The sequence below is a fragment of the Loxodonta africana genome, chromosome 2 (assembly GCF_030014295.1).
Source record: "Loxodonta africana isolate mLoxAfr1 chromosome 2, mLoxAfr1.hap2, whole genome shotgun sequence".
Classification (NCBI taxonomy): Eukaryota; Metazoa; Chordata; class Mammalia; order Proboscidea; family Elephantidae; genus Loxodonta; species Loxodonta africana.
Genome location: NC_087343.1, coordinates 57,741,755 through 57,765,068, shown reverse-complemented (window position 1 = coordinate 57,765,068; position 23,314 = coordinate 57,741,755). Strand labels below are relative to the sequence as shown.

Genomic DNA, 23,314 nt, shown 5'->3' with positions numbered 1-23,314 from the left:
CCCATCCCCCGCCACCACAAAAAAAAACAAAAAAACTTTATTTTGCAAACTAGGAAGGATAGAACAACTCAATCACTGATGAGAGGAAACATCAAAAAGCCAATCCCATATGGAATTTCAGTTTAACTTAATGCAATACAAATCAGTTAGCATGATGTGGCAGGACTGCAAGGAGATGAGGAAGAAACATAAGACTTATAAATAAATAAATAAATAAAAGACAGTGGCTCCTGTTTAAGAGGCTCAAGTTATTTTCTAAGGTATCAAGATGTACATACTGAAGCACTTCAGGGGCAATATAAAACAGTATATGAGGGTGTTACACAGCATATTGTAAACATACAAATTCTCACAGAGTAGTGAGTATTTCTTCTCTACAAAATAATACCCACTTACGTAGAGAAACAAAAAACCTCCTTTAACTGATAGGCAGTTAAATTGATTTTTCTCCCAGGTCCACCTGCAGAAGAAAGATGGTTAACAAAAACAAAACAAAAAGCCAATAGCAATATACTAAAAAAAAAGTCCCAAGAGTTCCTGAATCTATGCTGAGTTGGAGAGACACCAGTCCAATCCTCTCTGTAAGAAAAGTACAGCAACTAGCTATCGAAGTTCAGGATGATCACCCCAAGGGCCTTTGACATTCTAGGTCAAATAAAAACTATATTATCTTCTGTAAAAGAGTTGACAAAGTTCAAAAAATACGTATTTCCTTTAACAATTAAACTATTTTATTTTTAAAAAGTCATCTCACAATACTCGAGTTAATTTTTCCTATATACAGCATAACAACAAACAGTAAGGGTGCTAAATGTGTTTTCTTTCTCTAAGAAAAATAAAGTGAAACCATTCACTAATCATCGAAGTTAATTTACTGGTTTACTGACCAGAAGTAAACAGAAAAAAATGTGACATCTTTTATTAGCTCAAGCTATACTTACGAACAAACAGCAAGGGAGTTTGAACACTTGGGAAGTGACAGACAGAACTCTTTTTGGGTTCACGGGAGTTCCCCCTCAACCTTCTCTCTACCCGCTGTCCTTCTAAATTCTGCCTTCTCCAAGATGAAACTGGGAGCAAACTTTTGCAAAAGAAACAATATTACAAGCATAAGCTAGAGGTAATTCAAATAGTATCGCTATTAGAACTAGATGTTGAGTTTTGTTACAAATGGCTGTTTTCTCACAGCTTATTTGACAATTCTCAAGCTGGGAATTGTCTGTATACATTTTTAAACTCCACATATTTAAAATTTAAACAATCACAAGAAAAGCGGAGAGAAAGTTTTCAACCAAGTTTAGCATCTAAGGAGTGGCAGGTTGGGGAAAGAAAACTTAGGGCAGAGTTAAATCATTTATGGACTTACTACTTCTAGGATATCTTTAAAAATTAATATGTAGCTGCTTAAGAAGCACCTTGCAGAGATACAATATAACCAGCTGCAGAGCTGTAACAAGACATTATAGCATCTCTGGGCAGTAGTGCATTTTTTACCAAACCCAAGAGGAGTGTAAATAAAAGCTATGAACACTGCCCAGACTCCAAACAAAAAAAGGACCACACATTTTTATCACGGAACAGATACAAAAACAGGCAAAGGTTTTCAAAAGCTCTACTTTTTAAGTGGTTAATTTAGGAGGAGTCTGCCCACTGCCAGTCCCCTCTCCTCATAAACATAATAGTGCCATACTGCTTTCCAAACAGAAATGGGAAATGAAAGAATAACAAAACAGAAAGCATAAATACAGCATAAGGTGGAAGGGTCACTTTTGGAATAAATAACAGATCCCATAGCACTTGTAGGAAGGGCAACAAGTTAAGATAAATAATAAATATGAGTGGTCAGAAGAAAAACATTATTGAATGGGGATGTAAGTATATCACTATGAAACTGCTTCTTTGGCTAATAGACATTAATTATTTACATCTAGAGCAACATATAGGCACATTAAGGTTTTACTATGAAAAGAAAATGTAGGCAAATACTAAATTCCGAGGTTAAGTAAGAAGGGATTGAGTATGTTATTAGTGAAAAAAAAATAACCACCACCACCACCAATAAAGTACTAACACTTCCAGTTCTGAAGAAAATACAATGTACTAGAAGGTAAAGTGCAGCCTCCCTAGCTTACACAACTCAAAATTCTTAGAATGTATTTGAAGTACAGGAAAAAATACTGTTGAAAGTGAGGCAATGTATTTTAGCCATACCCCATTACTGTGAGCCCAAACAGGCAAAAATAACTCAGGCCGTCCTCCAGGATACCTAACTGAGCCTCTCACACATTTCAATTGTTTCTTCCTCAGGGGCTTTCTCTGGAAGGAGGCAGAAAGGAGTAAAGAGATTCCTCCCTCATAAAAACAAAAACACGTTGAGAATAAATTTTCAGTTGAGCACTCAATTTAATTATTAAATCATTCTGGCAAATTATGAGAATTTCTCCACAGGATAGAAAGTTCACTCAGGACTACTAACCCTAAGACCTTATTACAAAAGAAGGAGCAAGAATTCTGAGGACTTCCTTAACACTCCAGTCCTGATAAGCCACCTGCTGCTGGAAGGCCAGGCAGTGCTGTTCTGAAGTCAGAAGGGCAGAGCTGGCTCCCAAAAAGAGCTGAAAGAGCCTTAAGAGGTTTTAGTACAATTCTCTCAATTTTACTGACATAAAACCTTGGGCCCAGAGAGGCCATTCCCACCGGCCTGTCACGAAGGTCTCTGCATTCTGGAGATGGTTTACTCTCTAGCTGGGTAAAGACTGAGCGGGTGTATCAAGGTTTGAGATGGAGATAATTACCCTGCTGCATTCCACTGACTAGGCCCTTTCTTGTCCAAATTTTGTGAGTTAAAAGGAAAACTAAATGAATATTTTGACCTTGCCCGTAGGGTCCCTATGAGTCAGAGCCAACTCCATGGTAACAGTTTTTTTTTTTGGGTTTTAGGACCTGTTATTAATGAAATCTCTTGGACTCCTATGGCACTCTTAGTTGACTCTATAAGCAAAAATCCTAATGGATCATTTTTTTTATTACAATTGCCCAGGCTCAGAGAAAGGCATGTTGCCCCCTCTAACACCACCAAACCCATCTCCACAGAACTGACGTCCTAAATTCAGCCCCACATCTCGCCCAGCTTTGTTCTGCATATCTTACCACATAAACTATCTTGCATAGTTTTAAAACATGCTGAGGCTGGAGGGAGCCAAGCATGAAATAACTATGTCCTTGTTTATAATACGCATGTACTCTGTTATAAACGCATTCCTTGTATTTGTAATGAATACAAAATGATTAAAACAAAAGAATTTAATCATCTGACCACCTTCATTAACATTATTACCTTAAAGGGCTCACACCCAAATCAGTTCCTTTTATAAATTAATTATGATCCAGGAAGTTAGCACCATTTTCAAAAGCATCACCTTACACAGCATGTCAGTAAATTATTCTCATCAGTAAAAACTGCTTAAGAAGCATTGCAGTGTCTTTCTTCATCCTAAAATGAGAGCAGTGAAGCTTTGGCGTCATCTAGTCAATTAGCACATGCTAAGAAGCCACTGCAAGTTGAACCAAGCACACCAGCAAACGCAGGTGCATTACAATCAACTGCACAACATCAGTTTCTTCTGCTTCTGATTTGCAGAGAGAAATAATTTCCCTGGCAATTTCTCACCCAGTAAAATGGGGGGGGGGGGATCTCATTAGCTTTATTGCCTTAGGGATTTTAACCAAGGTGAGCCCTAAACTCAATGTAAGATGATGTCCTGCCTCCCCCAAAGATGTCTTTATGCCCCCCCTTCCCCTTCTCAGGCCCCCACAGGACTTGCTGACTGCACAAAGGGCTCCCAACTCAACCCAGTCCTGCTTCTGTACCTGAACTTTGCCATCCTTTCCTCAACCAAATCTCTAACTTTCAGTGTTTTTTTGTACCTCCTAAGACCAAGTGCACAAAAGGCCCAGTCACTAAGCAACAGGGATCCAAAGGCTACATTTTCTCCCTTAAAAAAAAGAAAAGAAAAACACCTTAGTTAATTTTGAAATCATGAATACCCCAAAAACATTTTCTGTCTTCCTAGGCCCTTTCCCCAGAAAACTGTAGCCTTGGTGTGAGGGACAGAGCAGGAGACAGGCCAAAGGGCAACAGGAACAGCTGAGTAGAAGCTGCTCAAGGTTGGGCCCAGCCTGTTTTTCTTCATTCCCCAGTAAAAGTAAAATGTTGAAAGAAAATGCTAATGTGGCCAGTGTGGCCTATTTCCTTCTTATCCTCCCATCACTGGCATCTACACCTCTCCTTCAGTGCTACTCTCCATTAACCTCTTCCCTCTCCCTTTTCCTTCCTCTTTTAGGTATCCCCCTACTTATTGATTACCCTTTCCCTTCTTTACTCCAATTTCTACTTTTTCATATTCCTTTGAGTGAAACTTCTCAAAAAACAAAGGCCAACATCCACCTAAGCAGGAAGAGGGAAGATGGCCCCGCATCCAGGAAAATCATCCTGCGTGAGCACCTGCTCTGTGAGGACATGCTCTGCACGTTCCACGTCTCATTTTTTCCTCTTTATAACCCAGAGAGGAAAGCCATTATCATCCCGTTTTCAGAGAAGGAAACTGAAGCTTGGGGATGCTAAATATCTTTACCAATGGTGCACAGCTGATGTGACACCAAGTCTACCCAACTCCCCAACCCAGGCGATTGGTTCCCTTGAGCCTGGCCTGAGTGAGGACTGGCTTACTCCTTGTCAGCGTCTCAAAGCCCCCATGGACCAGCTTCAGCCCACAGCGCATACAATGCCAACACAACAAGCCCCCTTGGAAGCCTACACTGCCTCAGGGACAAGCAACCCACAAAAGGCCTCTAAAACTGGCCCTCCAAATTCTGTTCTTGGATCAAGTTACATTAAGAGAGCTCCATGTCTGGACCACATTAATCAAGTCTGGACAGTGGAGATATTAATACTGAACTGAGATTGGTGAAAGCACCAAAAACTATCAAAATTCAAAGATAAGATTAACATAAAATTCACTTTCAATTCTTAAATACAATAGTCAACAAAGTGAACTTTCAAGCCAGTTACAAAAGGAGGGAAGAAGGTCAGGACAAGGAGTATAAATTACAAAAAAAAAAAAAAGCCCTGGTTGCTTGATGATGAAAAAAAAATCAATCATTTAAAGAATTCAGGCCTGTGAGGTCGGTTTAGTCCTGAAGATGTAACAAGAAGCAGTTTGTTCTACGTAAAAAGCCTTGTTACTGCCTAATTAAGTAGCTCCTACGGCTTCACTCAGCAATCACGAAATATCTATGGGCAGAATGACAGTATGAATGAAAACATTCACTTGAGTGTAAACATCTTTAAGCAAGTGATTACTTTTACCCACTATGTAAGGCATTCTTACAGTGCACCTTGTTCTAAAAATAAAAAGAGGAAAATTACATCTCTTGTGGCTTATTTGGTAAAATGAGCTGTTCACTGCTGGCAAAATATACACACACAAATATGTGTGTGTGTGTACATAAAATGGCCTTTGTGTTATAGCTTATATTGAATATTAAATATTAGTGATAAAATTACTAAGGGTGATAGAGTCAAGAGAATTCTGTAAACACAGTGGGTTTTTTTTTTTTTTTTTAATTTCAAAACAGTTTTTAAACACAGTAATGAGAAATGTTGATTTGCCTGGGGCCAAATAAATACACAGATGAAGACATTCAAATTTCAGACTAGGAAAAATATGTATTGTTTCTTTTCTTAAAAATGTTATACCCATAGAGTCTTAATAAAAGTAGGAAGAATATCCTTGATAACTAAAAACATGCAATAAAACTTTTAAACACAACTGATTTTGCAAAGTGAAATCCATATAATGGTTTAAATTCAGAGAACACAACTGATGCCTGAGGTCTGAGGTACATAATTCCAACTTAATTCTTTTGTTACCTGATACATGTGCATGGATATTGGTCCGAGCAAATAAAGCAGCACTGGATATGTTTACAAGCTGCCAGCACTCTGGGTTTAATTAACCCTTTGTTACACAACAAACATTTTTATGCCAAAAAGAAGAGTGAACTTTGGAAACATCACTCTTCCTTCAAGTTTATAACTCATTTCTTTTTTTCTAGGAAGATAAAATCTAAACCCACTGCCGTCAAGTTGATTTTGACTCATAGAGACCCAATAGGACAGAGTAGAACTGCCCCAGAGTTTCCAAGGAGTGCCTGGTGGATTTGAACAGCGGGCCTTTTGGTTAGCAACCGTAGCTCCTAACCGCTACGCCACCAGGGTTTCCTAGGAAGATAAACGGAGATCCAAAATAAGGCGAATCTGATACAAGCTACTAAAAAGACACAATTCTCTTTATAAGTGAAACCAGGGAGACGGAAGAAACACATCCAAAGCCGTGGGATTGTGTGAATGCTTCTAAGAATACAGCAGCTAATACTGTAATTAGAAGAATATTTTCAAAGAATTGTACTTATGTGTATAAATGTCTTGCTTTCAAGTATTTTTCCATAAATAGTATCTAGTTTTTAACTTCAGGATTGAAACTGTAAACTCCATTGTCACAATCTGCTACTTAAGGTATGATGGGAGGTGAGCAACACAGCATTAATCATTTCCCCTAGTGCACACCAAAGGATTTTATACCAGTAACCAATCATCTCTAAAAAAGGTGTCCCCACTGTGGCCACTAGGACTGGCACTTCACATCACTCTGTGATCACTACTAGGCTTTGGGGTAGGGGTACTGGTGGGTCAGGGTTAGAATTCTCACCTACCATGCAAGAGAGACCTGGGTTTGATTCTGGCCAGTGCCCCTCATGCACAGCCACCGCCCATCTATCACTGGACGCCTGCATGTTGCTATGACGCTGAATAGGTTTCAGTGGAGCTTCCAGGCTAATGAACTAGGAAGAAAGGCCAGGCAATCTGTTTCCCACAATCGGCCAATGAAAACCCCATGGATCACAACAGTCTGATTCGTAACTAAAAAATGGGAATGACGCAGGACCAGGCAGCAGTTTGGTTGTGCATGGGGTCACCACGAGCTGGGGGCCAACTCGGTGGCAGCTAACAAGTTTTGGGGTAATTCCTAAATCGCCTGTTGTAAACTTAAGACTACCCCCTCACCCCGTGGTCTTCCTGCTCCTCCTCATGCTGGCAGGTACCAGGCATCCGGAGGCTCTGCATCTTTACTGTGGCCACATCTGGACTTCCTTGAACTAGATCATTAATAACCAACTAAAGACAGAACAAACCACCTAAAACAGAGTTTTTAAATATACATGAAATGCAAGTCATAAAACATGAAAAACTACCTATTACCCATAATGTCCATACAAATACAGTAAAAAAGCCCATAAAGTAGGATTCTAAGACTCCCTTCAGCCCCATTCCTTATCTTCCCCTCTAATCCTGCTCTTCTTAACCTGCCCATTTCTGTTACTGACATCATCACTTTCTATCACCTAAATCCAAGACCTCAAAAGGTAATACTTGGTTCCTCAAGACAGACATCCCCTCAGCAAGTGCTGCCATTCTGCCTAGCTGGTATCTGGAGTTCCCCACCCCCTTCCACAGCCACCCTCCCGCTGGGATTAGTCTAACACTTCCTCAGCTCTGTGCACAGCCCAAAGACAGACTTCCTCCAGCCCTGACGTGGGAGAGCCAGGGCTGCACCACAGGGATATATGCCTCCAAGAACATGCAGTCCAAATTTCTGTAAAACAGGCATAATAAAAAGTATTTACCTCAAAAGCTCCTATGAGGTTTAAACTGATACAACGAACATAAAACACAAAGCAAAGTGCCTGGCACGTAGTAAGCCCTCGAAATAGTTAGCTATTTTTATTATGATTAAGATGGCGTTCTTCAGTTTAAAGCCTTTAGTGGCTACTGACTGTCTATAAGATAAAACCAATTTTAGAGCAAGCATGCTACTTATTGTAGGATAAAGAACACCAGTCTCAGGTCAAGACAAAAAAAATGAATTCAATTCCTGTCTTTCCTTATTAGCTGTGTGATCCTGGAAATCGATTAACTTCCCGAGCCTCTGTTTTCACAGGCATAGAATGAGGATAATACTCCCCTGGGGAATTAATAGCTAAATACTAAATGTGCAGAATCTTAGGCACTAATACCATACGAGATGGTTACTCCATTTCATACATACAGAAATGGAGAGTGAGAAAAGTTAAGTCCGTTGCCCGAAGATACACACTGAAAGTGGCAGGAACTCAAACCCAGATCCGTCTGGTTCTGGAGTCCATGCTCACAACCACGTTTGTATCATAATCACTCCTGAACGGAGTTAAGATATATCATATGCCCAAAATACTGCTAGTCACATAGAAAGTACTCCATAAATGGCAGCAATTACTATGACTACTTATTACTCTCTCACCCCCCTCAGTTCAGCCTGAATTAGTGTAAGAACTCCCATATTATACAGTCCAAACCACCCTGGACACCTGCCACCAGCATCTGTCCATTTAAGGGCATGCCTGACCAAGTCAATTCCCTGATTGATCTTCTACGATGCTCCCTCCAACACCCCCAGCAGATGTCAAAATCACCTGAGTGTTTTTTGAGGGCACCAATGTCTAGGACCCTCGCTCCTGACATTCTGATTCCACAGGTCCAGGATGAGGCCCAGTACACAGCTGTAACTGCTTCACTGGATTCTGAGAGGCAGCCAGGAGTCCACGCCTGATTTTTGCACATGTGTTTTCCTCTGCTCAGAGTGCCCTTCCTCACCCTGCCTGCTTGTCCAACTTCCAGTTTGCTTATCAGAACTCTCCTTAGACCGAGACCTGGAGAAGCCACCTCTAAACCCTCCTATCCACTTCCATGGTTCATTGCTCCCTCCTCTGTTCTATTTCACACTGCGGCCCATTTCTATGATTGTATGTGTCACACTGTATGGGGACATCTATTTACTTGTCAGTCTCCCTCAATGACCTGAGCAGTCTTCGAGAGCACTGGGTACTCAGCAGGCATTTAATAACTGTTTGCTACACTCACATGAAATATTTTCCTAGTATACCCTACACCTGAAAAATCAACTCTTATATGCTTATCAATGCATTTACAAGATCTGGGATGCACTTCTCATCTATATTCCTCCAAAAGACAAAATATGACCATTGTTCAAAGCAGAAAACCAAACGCTACTCACCCATGCCACTAACCCAAATTGAGAATTACCCCTTTCCCTTCTCTGGCCTCCCAAGCCCTCTCTTCACTCTCAGCACTAAGTACCAGCTGCCTTTCATTTCAATTCTCTGTGCACATATCACCTCGCTTCTGGAACTTAACCCTACTACTCAACACCTAGACTCAGCACTTTGTGTATCAAGTCAATCAACAAGGATCTTATGATATGAATTAAGCAAAAGGGGCTCCAGTAAAAGTACCATAAGCTTACTGAAGAGGAAAGAAGTCAATGCACACAAGTTTAAACACCAAACGGCAACATGAAGTGAAATCACGAGGTAAACCCCGAAAACCCAGTGCTGCCACGTTGATTCTGACTCAAAGCGACCCTAAAGCATATAAAATAAAGCATTTTCAAACCTCTTCTCCTCTCCCTAACGAATTCTGGAAAGGCATTTCATGGGGACAGAAGTCTAAGACTAAAATCACTCATGCTCATTAATGACTTCATCCATAAAGTATACCCAGGTCTTATCTTTATATTTTTAAACTCTATTATCAATCATCATATAAGTAGCAGAAAAACCTATAAATCACAGAAGACAACTATTTCTAAATCAACCAGAGGTACTTATCGAGTGCCTATCTCATTAATTAATTCAACATACGTTCATCAAACACTTAATATGCTATGGCTATTAACCAAAAGGTCGGTAGAATCCACCAAGTGTTCCCTGGAAACCTTATGGGGGCAGTTCTACTCTCTCTTACAGAGTCACTATGACTCGGAATCTACTCGACAGCAACAGGTTTGATTTTTTTGGTTTTTTATGCATGTATGAAGGAGTCTGGGTGGCACAAGGTGTTTGCAGTCAGCTGCTAACCACAAGGTTAGTGATTCGAACTCACTCAGCGGCTCTGCAAAAGAAAGGCCTGGCAATGTGCTTCTGTAAAGATTATAGCCAAGAAAATCCTAGGGAGCAGTTCTACTCTGTAACACCTGGGGTCGCTGTGACTTGAGGGCGACTGGATGGCAGCTAACAACAACATGCACATATGTAACAATGGAGTATGCAGGATATATACTAAGTATCCTCAGGACACCATTTAGCTTTAAATCAGCTACAATCACTTGGAAGGGATGGGACTCAGAAATACTGCATACAAGGAAGCACTAAATCTGAGGCTTGACTGTGTGCATGGGGTAGGGTGGGAGAGAAGCGGAACAGAATGTAGGAGCCCAGTCACTAAAAAAAGATTAAACTAAAGTCCTGATTCCCCATCTCAATTGATAAAAATGCCTCTCTTACTGTTGGTCAGGCCAAAAATCGTGGAATCACACTTGATGACCTGTTTCTCTCACATGCCATATCCAATCCCTCAAAATAAGACTGTGACTTTACCTTTAAATTATATTCAGAGTCAGACTTCTCACCACCTCTGCTGCCCCATGCTGGCCCAAGGCATCATTACCTCTTGCTTAGATTATTGGGGCAGTCTCCTGGATTACTGCTCCTACCCCTTACTCTCACAGTCTACTCTCAACACAGCAACCAGAAGAAACATCAAATTAAAACATGAAGTTGGAGATCATTCTTTGGCTCAAAACCCTGCAATGGGTTCCATCTTGCTTGGCCTTTACTCCAAGTCCTGACAATGACTGACAAAGTTCTGCAAATATGACCTTGCATGATCTCATTTCCTACTAGGCTCCTCTTAACTCCCACCACCTGGCCTCCCTGCAGTTCTCCTCAACACTCCTGGCACATGCCCACACTTTGCTCCAGCTGTACCCCCTGCCCAAAAAGCCCTCTCCCAGATATCTACATGGCTAACTCACTCACCTTCTTCCCATCTCTGCTTAAATCTCACTTTCTCAACGAGGCCTACTTTAACCATCCTTCTTAATACGCCTTCTTACCCTGCCCCATCTTTTCATTTTCCCTCCCACATACCATACTCCAACACACATATAATTGACTTGCTGTGTTTGTTTTTATTTTTTCACCTCCACCCTGCTGGAATGTAAACTCCCAAGGGCGGTTATCTTTATTTTGACCACTCATGCAGCCCTAGCATCTACAGCAGTGCTGGTATAGGGCTGCCACTTCAGTTATTTGTTGAATAAAATCAAGTTCCTTTTTTTTAGAGGGTCCTAGGAATTAATCCATTCATTTTAGGTCCCCTCCCTGGCTCTATTTCCAAACAGGATCATATTTACAGGTATAAAAAAAACAAACCCATTGCTACCGAGTCAATTCTGACTCATAGCAACCCTATAGGACAGAGCAGAACTGCCGCATTAAGGTTTCCAAAGCAGCAGCTGGTGGATTCAAACTGCTGACCTTTTGGTTAGCAGCTGAGCTCTGTGCCATCAGGGCTCCACCTGCTAAACAATACATGAAATTTCTTTATCAGAAGAGGAACATCAAATCACAGTGAGAGATAAAATGTTCTAAGGACAAGGGAGAAATGACATGTGGACTAAAACTCACTCAGACTAAAGTTTATTCAAGCTATGAATACAAGATCAATATCAGATCGTTTCTACTTTTGGAAAGGAATCAATATTTGGAACTCAAAGTGAAGTATGTTGTATAGGACGAAAAGCTACCGTCACAATTTCTCTCTTCGGTGGCCTTCTAAATTACAGCCCTCATCTGGGCCAGAGAGAAGTTGGTCCAGCTGCCCCACTGCACCTCAGCTTTAGAACACCTGGGAACCATCAGGAGTAGGCAGGTGGCCAGGTATTAATCACTTTCACATTCACATCACCTGGTGAGGTAAACCCTTCATGCGTGCTTGCTGATCTAATTTAAATCTGCATAAATTTTCTTTCACATCAAGTGATAAAGGGTTTTCATGCTTCCAGATTACAAAATTAAATAAGCAGACAGAGCACTATTGAAAACAGGCTGAAAGAATGTCTAAATGTTTTCAGTATACTTAAGAGCATTTATATTCAATGAAGGGTGATACTATTTAAACAAACAAACAAAAAAATCAGCAAAAGGGTACCTAGGAAATTAGCCTCATTCTTACAGGCCAGGGAACTAAAGCTCAGAGAGGTTACAGTGATTTACCAAGGACACAAGTAATTTGGGGGAGGGGGATGCTGGCAGGAGACAATTTACATAAATCATTTAATTTGAACAACCGGTGACTGCAAATAATGCCTATCTCTATGTCTCTGTTACTATTATTTCTGGTGCTCAATGTGGGACAATCTCATTAGAATTTAATGTTTCATTGCTGTACTGGTGTCTCCTTGAGTTTTGATACTTTTGCCTGCAATACTGGTGGTGACAGACTACCTGGTGGGGTGACCAAGTTGCAATAAGATTAAAGGAAAGTCTCTTTCACTTTAAAAGCACCTTTCTCCTTTTCAAAAATTAAACAGTGAGTAGCTACTATGGACCAGAAAATTTAATCCTCATCATGACCTTGTATGGAAGTATTCCCCTCCCTTTGCCAATGAGAAAATAGGGCTCAGAGAGGTTAAATAACGTGCCTGAGGCCCCCTCCTCACATTCATGCACTGGACAACCAGATTCCATGCAGGTCTGCAGGGTTACAGGGATGGGACCTGCACTTGTAATTCTTTGCTTGGTACATCCCTGCCCTTCATTGGTACTACTACCTCAGCTCCCTCAGACTTGGGTCAACCCCATCTCCTCTGCATAGCCTGGGGTAGCCTTCTGCAGGGTGGTCTTGGCCCTCTCCTCTGGGGCCCCAGCATCCTGGCACACGGCTCTGTGGACCTGGTGCCTGGTGTTGCCACAGACGGTTTACCTGTTTACTGGTCAGACAGGTCAAGAAGGATCCTGCAGACACCAACGGAGTAACTAGAATCTAGGCTATACTCTATACATTTGGGGTGGTAAGCAGTACAGGTCTTCAGGGTACAACCTCATCAAACAGAGCTCTGCTGTATGGTGTCATTTTATTTGTGATAATCATTTACTTAATATCATGGAGCTTAGATGGCAAATTAAATCTCACTTGAAATTACGATTTTATTTAAAACAATGTAACAATAGAATTTTATTCAGTCTGAAGAAAAGGAACATAGTTTAAGGAAATGTCATGTCTGTAAGTGAATTTATACCTTCTTCCCCTATGGGCAGTTCTACTCTGTCTTACTGGGTCGCTCTGAGTCGAAATCAACTCGATGGCAACAGGTTTTTTTTGTTTTCCCTCATAGAACGTCTCAGTTGTTGAGGTTCCACCATAATGTTTGGAAATCCTAAGATGATTACAAAGCAACCTTTGTGGATGACATTTCTGATTCAAGAAGAAAGTCCAGTAGAGCTCACAGTGCTCCCAGAGTTACCAGGAGAAGCAAGAGGGGCGAGGGTGGGCAGTGGGGTCCTCTGGCCTCCCCTCAGTTGTGCTATGATCACTGTAACATACTGGGCTTTCCAGAGAGATTCTGAGGAGGGCTCCATGGCTCAAAAAAGAAGTCTGAGAAACTACTGACAGGGTAGTGTAAGCAGGACACCACTTGGCTTTATGACCTAAGACTGTTCTTGACCCAGTCATATGTTTTACCAAGGAAATGAGTCATCTATTTCAAAAGCCTCAAAGGTTACTGTATTTTCACTAAGAAAATACAGATTGGGCCAAAGGTTGAAGCTAGATCCGAAGTCTCCTTAGAATAGTGGGGGTGGGGGTAAAGGAGAGGAGATATGGGTTCAATTAAGATGGGGCCAAAACAAAAAGGATGAAGAGTTTCAATTTCCAGCCCAGAGGCTTCGAAATAAGGATGAGTTTGCCAACCACCTAACTTGGTAGATCTTTTCTCTGTATTCCTGCCACCACCCTTGCAAGGCTATTTTTAGCCCCAGGAGAATGGGTAGCAGACAGGAAAGGTCTCATTGTAGCCTTGCCTCCCCTTGTGCGCCCTGCTGGGACTCTAAAAAAAAAAAAAAAAGGACTCTAGCTATCTTTAATTAATGTCTGAGGGACAGAAGACCAACCCTGCAAGTGGTAAAAGGAAGCACAATGGTGAAATTCTACCCAGTAAGACTGCTATGCCCACTACTGGTGTACCATTCCTGAGGTCCTGGGGCTATTTTTTGTTGAAAAGAAGGCTCCATCTGGAACATTTACAGAGAGCAATGGAGTAGCCTCTGCATATTTAAGAGTACAGAAAACAGGACTGTTTGTCTAGTCCTGCCTCCCTGCTTCACTCAGCTCAGCCTAGATTTTACCAACAAACCATTTTTACATGATTTTACAACCTTTTTCTGGAATAAAGAAATTTCATATTTAAGTGATTCCCTCTAGCTATCTAGTCTATATTCATAAATACGAAACCAACATTTCTCATAATCTAACTTCTAGTCTTTCCCTTTTATAATATTCCCCAAGAGACAAGCCTAAAGTTTTTAAGCCACAACTTGCTGCCCTCCAGATCTAGCTGTATTAAGTATTGTATTAGAGATTAGTCATGATCTTCAAAATAAAACTGCATATGTCAAAAAGCTGATAATGAACTATATTCTATACGCAACCCCAAGCTCAACATCAGCATTATAAAGGCAAGGAGGATAAAAAGGCAGAGGATAAAATGCTGCCATTTGAAGAAAAGGAAATTGAGACCACAGGATTATAAAGCTGGTCAGTGACAGACGGGCGTAAACTGCCTAGACTGGGATCAATAAACTGTCTACGAACAAAGACTTTAAAGCAGTCCTGTTCAGTCAAACAAAACATGAATAAAATTCAAACAGATTCTGAATTCCCATCTAATGTAGTAGACTCAGGGCTTAAAACTGATCTGTTCTAGTTCGAACTCCGGCAGAGAATTTGCATTTCCACCCCAGAATCATAATCTACATTTTAACAAGATTCCCAGGTGATTCTTACATATAATAAATTTTGAGAACCACTGCTCTACTAGTGGTCCTCAGAACTGGTCCCCAACCAGCAGCAAGAGCATAGCCTGGGAACTTGTTAGAAATGCAAAATCTCAGCAGGGATTTGAATAAAAACAAACTGGTTTGAAGCCCTATACAGACCATAGCAAACTGCCTTCTTCTTTCACCCTACTCTATTAACCTAAATACTAAAACCAAACCAAACCCATTGCCGTCAAGTCGATTCCCACTCAAAGTGACCCTATAGGACAGAGTAGAACTGTCCATAGGGTTTCCAAAGAGCTGCTGGTGGATTCGAACTGCTGGCTTTTTGGTCAGCAACCACTGTGCCACCAGGGCTCCATTAACCTAAATAGGTCTGTTCATCTAAAACTCCAGTAACTGATGAAAAAACTGGAATTCTCTTTTTGTTGAAGGAACTATATGGCTCTCTTCACTTTTACAGAAAGTATTCACACTAAAACCATTATTAAATTTAAGCAATGGTTTCCAGTACTAAGTATAGTCAGAAAAATGCCAGTCTACCACATTTAAGGGTATTTGCGCTTCCTTCCCCTCTCCCTATTCTGTAACTGGTTCCTTATTGGCCTCAGATGCCCCTTTGGAGACCAGTTGTGTTTTCTGAATGGGACACGAAGGCAGGCTGCACCAGAAGATGGGCGTGCTCATACCAGGAAACTCACCGGTCAAATGTCTGGGAAGTTCTGTAAAAAACGATCTAGCAGGACCTTTTGTATTTACGACTTAAGTCTATGAGGGAAGATGGGGATGCCATGTGATAACCAAACAAAAACTATCTGGAAAGTACTTTAAAAGATAATCAATTTGCTGGAAAAACTTAAGACAAGGATGGCAATTAAACTACAGCAAATTGGCTAGCACAGGGCTGTCCAATAGAACTTCCTTCGATGATGGAAATGTTCTCTATCTCATTGTCCAATACAGTAGCCACTCCCTCTCCAGCACTTGAAATATGGCTACTGTGACTGAGGAACTAAATTTTTAACTTTATTTAATTTTAATTAACTTAAATTTAATAGCCACCCATGGCTCATGGCTACAGTATCAGACAGCACTGGTCTAGAATACGAGCTGACTGACCACAGCAGTCTTCTGGAAAGGAAAAAAGCTCAGGAGCCTAATGTTCCTTTCCTTTCCCCCAGGAATTAAGGGGGAAAAAAAAATTAACTCTCCTTCTTATCTGCCTTAGTAATTCAAAGCCACTTTCTAATCACATTCTATCTCATTTCAATGTGGACTTTATAATATATTAGACCCACTGCACGAGTTGATTGAGACTCATAGCCTATAAACCAAACGGCACAGTAAAACTGGCCCATAGGATTTCGAAAAAGTGACTGGTGGATTCGAACTGCTGACCTTTTGGTTAACAGCCGAGCTCTTAACCACTGTGCCACCAGGGCTCCATTATAATAAAAAAAAAATTGAACGTGTGAAATGTAAAAGTAGTGGAACTGCTTTTGCTTTACCTTAAACAATGAGAACAGGTAAAATAAGTATTCTGATTTTGCTTTTTTTTTTTAGTTTCACATTTCCCTCTAAGTTGCAGTATAAACTTTATAGACTAAATACCTATAACTAACGGTTGTTTAAATTGCTTAAAGGTTGTTCATTTTGTTCTCCTTCTCAAAAGCCACAGTAAGACCTTTGATGTGATTATGCTGAGACCTTAGAGGAAAAAAACAACCTGTAAATAAAATCCCCAAGTGCTCAGACTAAAAGATTCCTTCCAATAGCAACTGCGTAGTTAAGAGAGGAACAAAGTTGAACTGCTTTTTACAACCCGAGTCCTGAACATGCTCAAAAAGCCTCAGCCTAATTTATGACACTCGTCTCATCTGTATTCCTAAAAGTCACCCACACTGGCATCCACAATAAATACTGGGTGTCAGCAAACGCTAATGCCTTATCTGCTGCACACTATAGCTTTAAACAGCAGTCCATTCTAAAGACACGTCATCTAGGGACATTGGCTCCCTGTATGTTAGACACCAAGGCTACAGCAGAAACAAACTATATTGAGTCGCAACTGGTAGTGTTCCCAAGTTCCCAAAGATTATGTTTAATGCCCTTGAATCTGTTTAAACAACATAAAATGCTACTTACTGGTTTTAATAAAAGAGGTTTTTCAAATCCCAAGCAATAGGTAATAATTTCAGTTCTAGAGTTTTGTCTTTTTTTTTTTAAATAAACTAAATGGTTTAATATACTAAGTAGGCTACAGCAGTAAATTCAAAGTAGACCTTAAAACAGACTCCATACCCTTCCAAATAAATAACTTCAACAGAAGGGCACCTGACAAAGGCTGCCATCATTATTTTTGGGTGCACGGCCTGAATGAGGAGAAAACCAATCAACGAACTGATTCCATCCTAAAGTAGACAGTCACCAGTGTCTGGATGCAGGGTTCTTTGCTTGGCTCCACCCACTTTTAACTATTTACCAATAATTTCCATAAACTCACAGAAATATGAAAAAGGCAGCCAGTGTAGTTCCAGGTACATTTAAATTCCATGTAACACGACTGAATGTAAATGTAAGATCCTGAAATAAAGCCTCAAAAAGTCAGTTCAACTAGCACCAGCAAAGAAGTCAAGGATTCAAGGCAATTCATGCAAAAAACACAGAAGGAATGTAGAAGCAGGCTTAACATATGCCAACACAATAAGGTAATTCAATCTTAGGCTGCATTTACAAATTTTAAATTGCCAAGGAAGCTACTTTCTCTACTAAAGTTTGTGCTGTGGATGTTTCAGGGTACTGTACTCTAGTAGGATCAACAACACACTCAGGGCGTCTGAAGGAGCCCCTCCCCACCCCCGTGGTAAGAGTCAGAAGATTAGTCACACACTTGGAAGGGGAAGGAAAAGAGACTGCTGTCTCCAAATGTCTGAAAGGCTGACATGTGGGTGAGGAATAGACTTATTTTGTGTAGTTCCTGGGGACAGCAATAGAATCAAGAAAGGCAAATTTTAGTTCTGTGCATGGGAGAATATGTCAAAGATCAGAGTTGTTCATAAATGGACCGGTTACACCTGGACAGGCAGTGAGCATCTCATCAGGGAAGGGCAGACTGATGACCCAAGGAGCTTTCTACCAGCGTAGGAAGTTAGATTAAATGACTCCCTTTTCCCACCCTCCTCCTCTGCTGGCAAGATGGCCTACCTAGCCCCAATACCCTCCCATCCTCTCACTCAAGGCATTACATTAGAATGCAAATTAGCAAAGCTAGGACAAGGATTGCTGCTGTAACTTATTTTATAAATAAATAATTTGCATATTTCAGTGCTTTAACAGAAGTTGTTGCTAGATGCCATTCAGTCGATTCTGACTCATAATAACACTATAGGACAGAGCAGAACTGCCCCATAGAGTTTTCTAGACTATAATTTTTACAGGAGCAGAGCACCAGGTCTTTCTCCTGAGGAGAGGAATGGCTGCGTGGGTTCAAACTGCCAACCTCCCAGTTAGCAGCTGGGCGCTTAACCCTCGTTGGGCCACCAGAGCTCCTTTATCAAAAGCTAAATTTTTTTTTTTTTTTTTAAGGACACTATAAATTAAAAAGAAACTCTGACTATTGGACAGCAAACTCACTGGAGTACCAGAAACACTGCTCTCAGATACACTACTCAGATTCTATGCATTCTACTAGTTTCCTGACTTCATTTTCCTAACCAATAGTCTCAATTTTGGTCTGTTAATAGATTTTATATTGAAAATGATTAAACTTAAAAGAAATTCACTTTCTTAAAACTTCCTAAAATTCGAATAAATCTTTTACATCATTTTTTACAAAAGTTGCAAGCAGGAAGTCCTTAAATTGCCCAAGCTAGCACCCTGGAGAAATGATCCTAATTCCTATACCAAAGCAGGCACAGAGAGGTGAAAGCAGGGCTTATCTTTAATTGCAAATATCCCTTCCTCCCCAATATTTTCATGCTTCCTGAAACCCACTGCTAAGTGACACTGCGGTATTCAAATTGATGCCTAACACAATTTGGTCCCTCCTTTTAATTCTACCCTAGTCACAAGATTACAGATACAAAAAGAAGCCCATTATCCAACTATTCAAACTCTAAAATGATTGCGATGTCATAAAGAGTAACCTCAGAACTTCCCTAAAGAGTACTTCAAGGAGGACGCTACCAGTGGGACAATCAATCCCTGATTCCAGACCTACAACTGACAGTGGGACTTCTGTCAAAGTCATCCCTTTCAGCCTGAAAAATACATTATCATTTGCTCTAAAGTCCAAGCTTTACCTTTCTGAACATGGATGATGTCCGGGAAGTTGGCCAGGTGCCCCTGATACAGCGCTAACAGGTCCATGACCGGGTCCAGGTCCTGCCTGGGCTGGTCGGCGAACAGCTCGCCGATGGCGTCGTAGGCATCCCCGGTGAAGGCGATGGCCTGGTTCAGGCCGGCCGAGAAGGCCTGCTGGTCCAGTTCGAAGGCCTGGCTGAGGCCACGGAAGGACTGGCCCACCTTCTGATACTCCTTCTTGAAGCCGGTCACCTGCTTGCGCGCAAACTCATTGGCCGTGTGGTTGAGCTGCAGCGCGCTATCGTCCATCTTCTTGGTGAAGCTCTTGAAGCCGTCGATCTTGCTCTCCACTTCTTGCAGGTCGAGGGCGGCGGCGGGGGGCGTGCTGAGAGTCAGGAAGAAGTTGGCCCCCACCATCTCGTCCTTCTCTGCCTTCCTCTTGCCTTGTTTCCAGGCCTTCTCGTCAGTGCTGCTGGGACACGTTAGGAAGTGCTGGAAGACGTCGCACTGCGCCAGCACCGGGTGGCTGGCCATGTGGTTCATCCACCAGATGAGCCCCTTCCGGCGCTTGGAGATGAAGTCCTCCTCGAAGCGGCCGGTGGCCTGCTTCTCGGGCAGGTGGGGAACGGAGATGACCGGGAACTTCTCGGCCAAGCGCGCGTAGAGCCAGTCGAAGTGCTTGTAGCGCCGGTGTACCGGTACCTGCGTGTGCGTGGGCACCAGCTTGTAGGAGATGTAGCTCTTCATGCCCTTGAACTTGGTCTGCTTCGTGGGGTCGTCAATGGTGCACTGGAAGGGGTAGGGGTTCTCCTGCCACTCGGGACCATAGGGTCCCAGAACCACGCACAGTTTGTCCCCGTCCTTGACGAAGCCCGACGCCTCGCCCAGCACGAAAGCCTCCCCGCCAGACTTGACGAAGGTGGAGAAGCGGTTGAGGTTGCGGCTCACAGTGGCCGAGCTCTTGGCCCCCGACGGGTGGTGCTGCGGGTGGTGCGTCGGCGCTGTGCTGCGGCGAGAGCCCAGAGACAGATCCGAGCGCGTGGACAGGCGGTAGCGACCTGCCGCGCCGCCGGCCCCCGACGACGAGCCGTCGAAGTCCGGGTACGCGCCGCTGCCCAGCGCGCCCGGCTCGTCGGCCACCGTGGAAGTGTCGTCCCACTCGTCGTCCCAGTCATCGTCGCTACCCTGGCTGGCCTGATAGCCTCCGCCCCCACCGTAGAGCTGCTGGGGCGACGGCTGCAGAGCGCCCCCGCCGTAAGGGAAGCCCGCGCCGGGCGGCTGGAAGGTGCTCGGCGGCGGCGTCTGCTGCGACTGCAGCAGCGGCTGGAAGGCGTCGGGCGGAGGCTTGAAGGAGGCGGGCGGCGCGGCAGGCAGGGGCTCGAAGCCGCCGGGCGGCACGTTGGCGTAGCGGGCCGGGGCTCCCGCACCGCCGTCGCCCGCCGGGCCGGGCTCGGGGCCACGGATCACCTGCACGTACGAGGCCGGGAAGAGGCCGCGATCGCCGCGGCTGTTGACGCCCTCCAGCCAGCCCTCGATGTCCTGCTCGCTGCACAGGCTCAGCACCTCGTGCTCCCGCAGCGAGATCTCGCCCGGGTTCTCCGACCTGAAGTCGTACAGCGCCCGAGCGCGCAGCGCCATGGCCCCGGCGCCCCGGCGGTGGGCCCCCGACTCCCACCGCCCCGAGCCCGGGTCCCGCCCGAGGGGCCCGCGGTAGTGCTCACGCCCTGGCGCGTACACGAGAGCGCGGGAGACAGCGCGCGGCCAGCTGTCCTGGCCCGCCGGTCGCGCCCTCCGCCCGCTCCGCTCGCAGACCCGAGTGCCGCGCTGGGCCGCCGCCGCCGCCGCCGCGGCCGGGGGCGGGGCCGCCGGTCTCCCACGTCCTCAGATGTGCTAATCCACGGCCGAGAGCCGCGCGCCAGGCGAGAGCAAGCGATAGCCGAGGCGCCGCGCCCGCCGCCGGGCCGGATCCGCGGCCGCCCCTGCCCCCTTGTGGCCGGTGCTGCGCAGGGACGTTTCGGGGTGAGAATGCTGCAGGGAAAAAAGGAGGTTTCTATTCCGAACGGAGCCCTGGTGGTGCAGTGGTTAAGCATTTGGCTCCTAACCAAAAGGTTGTCCGTTCGAATCCACCAGCAGCCTCTCCTTGGAAACCCTATGGGGCAGTTCTCCCCTGCCCTATAGGGTCGCTATGAGTCGGAATTGACTCGATAGTAATGAGTTTTATTCAGAAGTGAATTGTCTGAGAATACTTCCAGGCTTTTAAGTTAGAAAACATCTCCTGGAAAATAAATTAGTATTTGCATTCTTGATAACGTTCCCACTCTGAACACTCGGTGAACGCTTCTAGAATAACTTAACTCATGCATCTAATAAAAGATTTTGCAACGAATATTAGCGATTGCACTAAGAAGAAAGACAGGGGGCCTGCACCCAGAAGAGGCACCTTCCTTTCCTCTTCTGTTCACTGGAGCCTTTTGTCAGGGAGGGGAGGAGACTGACAAGAGCAAAGTACGATCTAGGGAAGATACTGTGCTTGACAAAATAAGAAGCAAGAGGTGGTGTAGGGAGGGACGAGCTGGAGGGTATACAAAATATGTGTACAGAGAAGCAACATTTTGCATGTATCCTTTCTTCTCCTTAAGAGGTATCCTTCCACGTACTGCAGAGAATGAGAGCTCAGGCTTCAGGGCCGGGTGCTGGATTCCAGTCTGCCTTCTGACACTAACTAGCTGTACGACCGTGAGCAAGCCACTTAATGGTACCTACCTGCTATGGTTATTATGGCTATTCATAGCAATTTAATCCACATTTTCCAGATTAGGAAAGCGAAGCACAGATAATCTGTGGGGAACACTGTACATAATAAGCACAATTTAAGTGTTTGCTGCTACTTTTGCTGCTGTTACTGTTATTTTGGAAAGCAAAAACCCTGCCCTCCTTCATAAAGAGAAAGAAAAAAAAAGTTGCCAACCACTTGGTTCTGACTCATGGCAACACCATGTGCCTCAGAGTAAAACTGTGCTCCATAGAATTTTCAATGGCTGATTTTTTGGAAGTAGATTTCCGGGACTTTCTTCTGAGGCACCTCTGGGTGGACTCAAACTGCCAACCTTTTGGTTAGTAACTGAGCCTGTTAACCATTTGCACCACCCAGGGACTCCATCATAAAGAGAATAGATAAGCCAAGCCAGTTGCCTCGAATTCAGTTCTGACTCATGGTTACCTCATGTGTTGCAGAGTAGAACTCTGCTCCATAAGGTTTTCAAGGTTGTGACTTTTCGGTAGCAGATCACCAGGCCTTTCTTCTGAGGCACCTCTGGGTGGGTTCAAACCACCAACCTTTTGGCTAGTAGCTGAGTGCTTAACTGATTGTGCCACCCATGATTCCATAAAGACTCCTAAAACACAAATCCCGGTGTATACCCCAGGAAGGGTCCACACTCCTAGTTTGGGGTCAGTGAACATCCCTCTCCAGTCATCTCTATGTCTCAATATATTTATATTATTTCTAAGATAAACATAAAAATCACTTCCTGAAATACTTATCAACTCCAGTCTCCTATAGCCACCTCTTTTCATACCTTCTTTTCCTTCAGTGTATAATTTGCCAAAGCCTTTTCTTCTCATAATCCTCTTTTATCAAGTCTAGCCTAATTATTCCTTTGAAGACACCTTTAATTGGGATTCAGCATTCATATGTCATTAATTTCAGCCTGTCCTCTGACCCTTTTCAAGCGAATCTGGGAAACAAGCCAGTGGAGTATACAATTATTGTAAGGACTGTGGTATTCTAAGCATCCTGCACAAAACCACCAACCCAGGATACCAGAATTGCCTTCCACAGTGTTTATCCCTAGCACAAAACCTTGATTCAATTCAGTAAGCAAATTCTGAATTATAACATTTTTAGTTGAAAACTCTGGGTTATGACTATTTTCACAGTGAGTAGCAGGAATCATTCAATTCCAATGTCCAGGCTTTATGTGATCAGAAACATAAA

The 23,314-nt window shown here is 43.4% G+C and overlaps 1 protein-coding gene across 2 annotated transcripts in view; it reads right to left on the bottom strand.

The window, feature by feature from the left end:
• The window catches only part of SNX18 (sorting nexin 18), a 115,465-nt gene extending 94,455 nt beyond the window's left edge, over positions 1-21,010 (bottom strand). Inside the window, exon 1 of one of the 2 annotated variants that reach the window (XM_064271895.1) lies at positions 19,317-21,010. In XM_064271895.1, the coding sequence (XP_064127965.1) occupies positions 19,317-20,955 (1,639 nt within the window). In that variant the 5' untranslated portion in view covers positions 20,956-21,010. The remainder of the gene's footprint in view (positions 1-19,316) is intronic. The other variant, XM_003408032.4, reaches the window with a different exon arrangement.
• Between the last annotated feature and the right edge of the window lie 2,304 nt (positions 21,011-23,314).